Source organism: Corvus brachyrhynchos, unplaced genomic scaffold, assembly GCF_000691975.1.
Source record: "Corvus brachyrhynchos isolate BGI_N302 unplaced genomic scaffold, ASM69197v1 scaffold115, whole genome shotgun sequence".
In the NCBI taxonomy this organism is placed as follows: domain Eukaryota; kingdom Metazoa; phylum Chordata; class Aves; order Passeriformes; family Corvidae; genus Corvus; species Corvus brachyrhynchos.
Genome location: NW_008239553.1, coordinates 85,332 through 94,261, shown reverse-complemented (window position 1 = coordinate 94,261; position 8,930 = coordinate 85,332). Strand labels below are relative to the sequence as shown.

The 8,930-nt window shown below is 40.6% G+C and overlaps 1 protein-coding gene and 1 long non-coding RNA gene across 5 annotated transcripts in view; one reads left to right on the top strand and one right to left on the bottom strand.

The window, feature by feature from the left end:
• Nucleotides 1–7,653, top strand: part of TSPAN4 (tetraspanin 4) — a 405,419-nt gene extending 397,766 nt beyond the window's left edge. For all 4 annotated transcript variants that reach the window (XM_008639353.2, XM_017741869.1, XM_017741868.1 and 1 more), the window contains 2 exons: nt 1,396–1,479; nt 4,214–7,653. In XM_008639353.2, the coding sequence (XP_008637575.1) occupies nt 1,396–1,479; nt 4,214–4,282 (153 nt within the window). In that variant the 3' untranslated portion in view covers nt 4,283–7,653. The remainder of the gene's footprint in view (nt 1–1,395; nt 1,480–4,213) is intronic.
• Nucleotides 7,654–8,041: 388 nt separating this feature from the next.
• LOC108448533 lies at nt 8,042–8,491 on the bottom strand. The gene is made up of 2 exons (XR_001864431.1): nt 8,230–8,491; nt 8,042–8,161 (listed from the first exon to the last, which is right to left on the bottom strand). It is a non-coding gene; the product is annotated as an uncharacterized LOC108448533 (long non-coding RNA).
• Between the last annotated feature and the right edge of the window lie 439 nt (nt 8,492–8,930).

The following is an 8,930-nucleotide window of genomic DNA, read 5'->3' as shown; positions in this document are numbered from 1 at the left end:
CAGCAAGATCTTTCTGGAACAGATAGTCAGAGCCTAAATACATCTCTGAAATTAGCTCAGCAATTCTTTGTGCTAATTACAGGTGGTGCAATTACACAGGAGGGGTGTGGTGTGAGGCCACCTGATGAAGTGGAATTGTAACTAAGTTTTGCTGCTTCTAATGGTTTGTGAAGACAATAAGTAAAAAGCTCTCTTGACTTTCTAATGAGATTTCATATGCATGGATTGGCACTCACAGAGGCTGCATTCACATCAAACACTTCCTTACACTTGTTGAGTAGCTCCAGGTCATTTTTTTAAATAAAGGACTGGAAAGTTCTTCTATTTTATTTGGGATAGCAAGAAAGTGAGCACAGGTTAACAACCTGGCTTCTGGTGGGCATTAATAGTTTTTCCCTTAAATGTATATAAAAGCTACTAACTGAAGGCTGAATGATTCTTGGATATGAACATTTACAAGACAGGGGGGCACTGTTTTTGCACAAGGTTGTCTTACAGACATTATTATTATTTAAAGAAAGGTTTCACTTGGGCCCATTCCACCCTCCCTAAAACTGGACCAGTAAAACAGGGCTACAGCTACTGCAGAATTTAAAGCAGGAAGAAAATAATGGAGGAGTGCCCATACTGCAATTTGAAATGATGGAAAATGGCATGAAATGGGCCCATGTGCAGCAGGAGCAGCTACTGAGCCACTCACACTGGGACTTTGGGTATCATGTGTATGTATGTATTATAAGAAGTGTTTATGTCCCTGAAACATGGAGAAAATGAAAGTCTCATTCTAAGGTTCTAACTGCTTCCAACTGGGTTTTAGAGGGAAAAGAGGACCCAAACCCAGTGTTTGTTTATTTGTTGTGGTTTAACCACTGTTGGCAACTAAGCCCCACACAGCTGCCTGCTCACTTTCCCACCAGTGGGATCAAAGGGAGAAGCAGAAGAGTAAAAGTGAGAAAAGAATGGGTTGAGATAAAGACAGTTCAATAGGGAAAGCAAAAACCATGCTCTGTGTAACCCCTGCTCAACAATAACAAAAACATCTCCAGATTATCAATCCTGTGTTCAGCCCAAATCCAAAACACAGCCCCATACCCACCACTGTGAAGAAAATTAACTCTACCCCAGCCAAAACCAGCACAGTATTTTTAGGCCCAATTTATATGGAGCAGTGCTCATGCAGCATTTTGAAGGTGCACTTTTTTGTGTCACTAAGATTAGTACTCCATGTTCCAGCTTGAACCCAAAAATACATTGTAGTTGCTCCAGCACTGAAATGATAAACCAGGCTACCTAGCAGCTAGGTCAGATCTGTGTTTTCTCTGGATGTATATTCCTAGAAGAGTAGAGCTGTGTATTTATGGCTAATACAATATTCTTGTTTTGTTTTTATTTTAGCCTTGTTATGAAACTGTGAAAATATGGCTCCAGGAAAACCTACTGGCAGTGGGAATCTTTGGATTGTGCACAGCTATGGTGCAGGTACAATTTAATAGCAATTTTCAAATCCTATCTAAGTAACCATAGATTCAGATATATGCTGCTCAAGCAGGTTTTAATAATTTTGCATGATGGTAGAGGAAAATTCTGCAAGATTTAAGTACTTTGTGTTTTACTTTAGTTAAAATACTGTGTACAAGAACTAGGAATACTGCACAGTGTTTTATGATGCATTGCAAAGAGCTGGCACTTTATCAAGTGGTTTATCTAACGCTGAAACTGTACTTGGGAGGGAAGACTGGACTCCAGACACCTAGTCAGGGTAGGATGAACTGCCTTTAGGGTACCTGTATTTTCCAGTTAGTCTCCAGAGAGGACTTAGGCTAAATATCCAACTTCAGTATAGTCTAAACCCATAGCCCAGGGTAAGTTACAAATCAGGATGTGGTCCCCATTAGTCAACCTTGCCAATAAACCCATGCTCCTTTGCTGTTAATGGCAGGGAAACTCAGAAGGTAAGATTGGCATAGATTTGCCTATCAGATTTTTGAGTTGCAGTTCTTTCCAGTGTGGCTTTGGTCAGAGAAGAATCTGTTGTCCATCACTTCGTGTCTTATGTGCCTGTGCCTTTAATCCAGCCTGCTGTGGTTGTGCCATAATGGCACAACCTGAGGATACACAGGTGAAAGCTGTGCTGGAGCTCAGGCTGGTTCAAAGTGCCTTTCCTAAATGCAGTGAAGATCTAGCTTTAGTTTCCAGCTCCCCCTCTCTCCCACTCAACATGCAAGCACAAAGGGTGGCGTTGCTGAGCTAATTAACACCATAACTGCAGATTAACCCATGGTTGTTTGGTTTGGTTTGGTTGGGGTTTTTTAAAATTTTGTCTGGTATGCCACTAGCAACAGCAAGAGAGAGCCTGGGATCAGCATTCTGCTCACATTCCCACTGATGACAGATTAGGCAGAGTGGCACATATCTTACTCTCTTATATGTCATGTGTTGGCTACAACTTATTAATGCAAATGCCTGATGCCTCACAGGCCCAAATTCAGTAGAGTTTTGGGGTTTGTTCCAGTATAGTAAGCAGACATGCTTAGGGAAAAAAGCACAAGATCATATGGCAGACAGACAATTTATGACTGTTGTTAATAGATTACTATAATTTAAAAAAATGCCAAACCAGCTTTTGAGCATCCAGTCAGCATTTAGGGTATCTTTAAAGGATACACTAAAACCCCCCAGCAGCCCATGTCAGAGTCCTTCTCATAAATAGCCTAAATCAGTTCTAAGACAATACTGTCTTTCTGACAGAAAGACATCACTAGTTTGCATGGGAGAAAACACTTCAGACAATTTAAAAATGCAAATTCATATTCTGAGTAGATGCTGTGCAATGCAGGGAAAACACCTCAGAACACAACAGATTTTCAGTCTGTCTTCCAGCTGCCTGGTGTGATTGAATCTACTGCTGGCAAAAGTTTCTGTGCACTGTCACCTAAAATGAGCTGGGCTCCCTCTGTTGCTGCTGTTTCAGTGTTGTTCTGGCCCCAAGCATGTGACAGTTTTTCATGTTAAGAATCTTACAGAATTGTACAGTGACATCATTTGAAGGACACACAGCACATGTGACAGAAGCATCTTCCTCAGTCGTGCATGCTTCAAATTATAAACCAAATTCAGCCACCACTGTTTTGTTATGTAGCTGTCCCTGAGGGTGTTCCTTTGCCAGGAAGCAGAAGGCAGTGTTCAGGGATACTTCCAAAAGGCCAGTGCTTGCTATAAACAGCACACCAAAACCTAATAATCTGATTTTACTGTGGAAGAGTGAGACTTGAGGAAGATTAACAACTTTATAACCATTCTTTTCTTCATAAATATAATTGTGTGTGTGTGTGTATTCATATATTCCTTCAAAGTACTCATTAACAGGAACTATTACTCATGTAAAGACTAAATTTGAAGTGGTCAAATTAAGTGCTTAAAACAGAACTCATACCCTAAAATTTTCTACTTGGCGCAGACCTTCATTTCAGTGACACCTCTTACAGTGGTGTTGCAAAGGGAAAGTAACAAGCACTTAGTACATTCATATAAGTACTTCAGCTGGAAGGAAAATAAGACTCTCTCCCCCATCCCCTTTTGATGAAGTAATCTACCAGAGGCAGCTCAACAGGTCAGTGCTTGACTGGGAGGAGAACCCCCACCTCCCTGCTGCTTCTCTTGAACAGGCTGAGTAGAAAAACACATTCATTGTTGATGAGGCATTGATGGCCATGACAATGCATGTTCAGTCTCCAGTGATTCCCCCACAGGGACCTGTGCACACATACACTTGGAAAAGTAAAGTACAGTCAAGTAAACAGCATCCATAGGGCCAGGGATGAACCCAATGTCTTTCAAAACAACAGTTACAGGGATACCCACACAGCCCACACAGCTGTGGATTGCTGCTATAAAATATCTTCAAGCAAAAGACATCCAAACTTTTTTCAATATACCTCTTCCCAGTATCTGGTGGCTGCTCTTGATGGAGAAATCAACTCCCCCCTGCTCTCACTGTTTGTTCTGTAAGACAGCAGTACAGATAAGGACAAAAGGCAGACAGACACTAGGAACAGAAAAAGGACATGAACAGGCAGCAAAAGCAGTATGTGATATGTCCTCCTGTGTGTGAACAAAACTAGTGTTATGCTTTTCTCTTTTTTTCTTGTTGTTTCAATAAATAGGGGTTTTTTACTTACTGAAAAACGATTCTTTGTTGTTTTTTTTCTCTTAGATTCTCGGACTCACCTTTGCAATGACCATGTATTGTCAGGTAGTCAAGGCAGACACCTACTGTGCATAGATACCATTCCCAATCTTTCTGCTTCTCCTCCAAAGGACACAGGAGAAATCTCCTTCATGCTCATTCATCTGACCTTTTTTTCCCCCCTTTGTACTATAAACTGTGTATAATGCTATCTTTCTGAAGATTTTGTGAATCACCCCACTTTACTGAAGGAGGAAGAAAAGAAAAAGTCAGTAGTTGAACTGGCACAGGTAAGAAGCAGCCTTGTCTTTAAGCAGAGGAAAACCTCCAAAGAGCAATGCTTCCTTTTCCATGGCCTGTGGCAAGGCAAGAGAGGCTGCATATAAGGGGCTGACTGCAAACCCATGATAGGAAAGGATGGCACTGAGGCAACCTCTACAAAAGCTGCCAGGCTGCCTTCCTGCATTTCCCGGTCTGGAAGAGAGGACGTAGAAAATAAATGTTCTTCATCAAGAAGGTACAGAGTAGCTAGCACTGAATGCAATTGTAATTTTACTACAGTTTGCACACAGCTAAAATGTCAAGATCAAACAGCCCTGCCTCCGAGTGTCTCAAGATGGTTTTGTAGCCAGGAGAGGATCATCTTCAGAAATACATTGTTTTAAGGGAGTATTTTTAATCTTATGCACCGCAAAGTCAGGCTTTTAATCAGAATCTGTACAGTGAGATCCTGGCTGTTAATGGAAAACTGGACATTGCCTCACTTCCTAATTGCCAGTGGCATATAGATGGTTGACTGCATATGTTATATATATTACATTCATAAACACATACTTTTCTGAAAGGAGGTGAAAATACCCAGCATCTAACCTCAGAAAGAGGAAACCTTTCTATCCTATTTTACATTCCAACTGAAATAACCAAGTATTATTTCTTGTACAAGGCACTATCACTTATACCTCTGGGAAACAAGTAATTACTTTCAGCTGTATCTTCATTTCAGTAAACAACTTGTGAGTGGGCTCTCTCTGTCAGTCTACTATGGTTTTATTTTTTATCATCCCTGTTTCAAGTTAGTCTGCCAAAAAGTATCACTCATTTCCACCCTTGAAAATGTGTACCAAGCTGTCAGCTGTTCCTCCCCTGAATGTCACTATTTCATTAATTTACTTTGGGATAACATCATCTGCAGGTATGATAGAGTTTGCCTTGCTGAGGAAAAGTCTTTTGCACATTGCTCATTTTTCTGAGAGTTATTAAGACTTCAGATGCTTTTATGCTTAGCTTTTTTTTTTTTCCTCCCAGCTGCACGCTGACAACAGCCAAGACACATCAGTCTCTGTTAGAACTGGAGTCACTTCTCAGTGCTCTTTTTCAGATGCATTTTCCTTCACCTAGCTGCTGGCTAGAATATAATCCACACCTTCTGGAATACCACAGAATCACAGAAATATGCAGAAATCAAAACCACAACTTTCCTTAGCCGGGGAGCAGCCACTCATTGATAACGGAAGTAATTCATGTAGTACCCTCCTATGCACATCTTCTGGTGATGAGGTTAAGAATCAGATGTATCCTATTGTTCAAACAAATAATTCCCTGCCAGCAAACAGTGCCAGCTAATGCATATGTGACAGAGAGAAGCTGAAGCACCCTAGGGAAAGGACACAGCAGGGAACAGCAAACAGAGCAGTGCAGATGGCCTCCTCCCTTCAGCCAGCCTTTGAGGAGCTCTCAGCCACTGACACTCAGAGCAGAGAGATGATCATGGAGTCCTGTTTTCCAGGAAGTTCAGCGCAGCCATTCCTGCAGACTGGAAGCATGCATCAAGCTCATACAGAAAGTTACCCTGCTTACAACAGCAGGTCTCAGCTACGAGTGACATTTTGCGTGCTTTGATTTAAAGGCAATTTCCAGCACAATGCTGCCAACCCCCCAGCCTATTGAACAATCTCCTTTACACCCTTAACTAACCCTTTTCCTGGACCTGCATTATTTGACAGATTCACTCTCACTCCTTAGGTTTGGGGGGTTTTTTTGTCTCTTTGCTGATTTCCTGCATTCTTCTCACTCTCAGGCATGAGCTACTCCATATTTTCTAGGGAATTGCTTAGGACAGTCTGGTGTTTAAAAGAGCAAGTATCTTCCTAAATCTTACCCCCATGGGGCATTTAGCTCTGCAGGCTAAGGTAAAAAGTATTACTTGTGTGCATTTTATGTGGCTTCCCAATCCCTATCACAGCAACCTCCTCACCACTAAAGGATTTTACTGTCATGCAAACAAGCCCTGAAAGTGTTAACCAAGCTGAACAAGTAGCCCACACACAGGTGCCCTGTACTCCAAGCAAGAGGCTCACTAGTGGTGTTGCAATCACCACAGTCTCCATGCTTTCTGTTTCTTGAGCCCAGGCTGACCTGCAGCCTGTCCTGCTCTGCAAAAGATGGTGTAAGTTTGTTCCTTCCCTCTCTCTGTTCTTTTCTTAACCTGCACTGATACAATTCCAGGTTAGCTGTACCATTAGTTCTTGCCATGGTTTATAGTTTGTACACAGGGGTGCTTCTGCTGACAACTCAGAGTTTCTACCACTGAAAAGCAGCATGACAGAGTGATGAATACATTCATAAAACATTGATTTTTTTCTGAGACAGATAAAAGGTAGACAAGTCTATCTGTAGTGATCCCTGCCATTAAAAATTAACACAGACAGCAGGCTGATGATGGTTCAGTTGATGGGAGCAAACCATTGTGCAGAACTCCCACAGAGAGCAACTCTCCAATTTGCTTGATGGTAAGAGAGAGCACAAACCCCTCTCCTGTGAGTCTCACAGTAATATGTGCGGAATTCTTGGAGAACACTGCTAGACTTCAGCTAAAGCTTCAGTGGAAACAAAATACGAGAAGCAGACTGGAGACAAGTCATATTGTGTGGTTTCCTCTAATAATTTTTCACAGTTTAGGTGTCTTTACAAGATAAACTGCCTTGGTTTTCAAAAACAAGTATTTAAAGGGAGTGTAAGCAACACCCATTTCATAAATCCCAGTCACTGCAACAAAAACACACAAGGGAAAAAACAAAACAAAAACCACAAACAAACCCAAAAACACCCAAGCAGACAAACAAGCACACAAAAAAACCCAGATCACATATTGCTGCTAGTAATTTTTTTTAAATACTATCCTTCCACTACCAACTGAGATGCTACTGCAACTTGTTCATAATTTGAACTGGACTATTTTGTATATTTGATGTTATTAACTCTCTCCACATAGACCAAACAGATGTTACAGTGCTTACAGCATTACCAGCACAATCCAATTTCAAACCTCTGAACATATTGCATATAACAAGCCTCAGACTTACCATATTTTCTTAAGAGCATTGCATCCTTTCTCTGCTGACAAGGTCAAAAGATTTTGTGATGTGTAACAGCAACAGTCTTTAACAAAAAAAACCCCACAACAAAACAAAAAAGGACAGTTCCATTTAACACATAGAACTTCACATTAAACTGGTTGATTATAAATACTTAACCTGTAGTACATAATATTCATTTGAAAGGTTGCTGATAGTGAATGCAGGCAGAGCAATACAGAAGTCATTCCAATTGCTTCTATTAGTGTCTTGTCACTTTTAGTTAAGTCTTTTATATTATTTAGACATCTTATCTTTAAACATGAAGGAGGACTTAATACATTAAAATTAAAGACAGAACCAAAGGCAATAAAGGAGCACTCTTAGTCTATTCTCATTTCTGTTTCTGCTTAATAATAAGATATGAAGGCATAGGGCATATGCCTGAACCCACTGAATTCAGCAGCATCAGGATTTAGCTTTTTAGATTCAGCCCAATATACTTTTTATTTTCACAGTTACTAAAAAAACCCAAAAAACATATATTTAATAGAATAAGGTTTATTTTCCTGTACTATCACTAGCAGCCAAATCTTACTATTTGTACAACAGAATTATTTACCTCCTCATCATACAGTGCACAATCACTGAAATTCCTAATCTTACTATTTGTACAACAGAATTATTTACCTCCTCATCATACAGTGCACAATCACTGAAATTCACTCCAGCTTCTGTTCTATGAATAGGTCTTTGGTCTTCCCCTTTAAATCAAACAAACTCATAAAGGTTTATTCTTCCATTTAATAATTTGTATTTAAATGCAGCATTGTTGGTTTCATAATATGGAGAGGAAGGAACTGCACTGAAGCTGTAAAAATACTCTGTCTTGCATCAGCAATAGGGCTGCTATGGGAATCCACCCAAACCCTCACTTTGCACAAACTAACAAGAACTGGTCACACTGAGCACACGTGGCTCAGGGCTGCCTTTTACACCTTCCCAGGGTAGGACAGGAGGTTGTCAGCATGGACAAAGTCACAGCCTTTCATTTACCCCTTGGCTTCGGTGTTGTGCTATAAATGTGGCACCAAAGGTAAGCAACAGAAACCAGCAGCTGATTGTGGCATTTATTTTAAACCCAGGCTCTCTATTTACTCTTTAATTTATCTGCAAGAATTTGCTAAGTGTGAATGATCTTCATAGATACCGAGTTAGACAGTTAGAAAACACGTTGGGACTTGCCAGGGGAAATCTTGTTTGGATTCCATTGTGAATTCTCCTCCCTTGTCACTGGTATCTTACCACAGTGGGCAGGTCTCCTCGGGTCTTTGGATTTTGTTGCTGCAATTACAATGGTACATTTTTGTGCATTCATATAAAGAACAAAA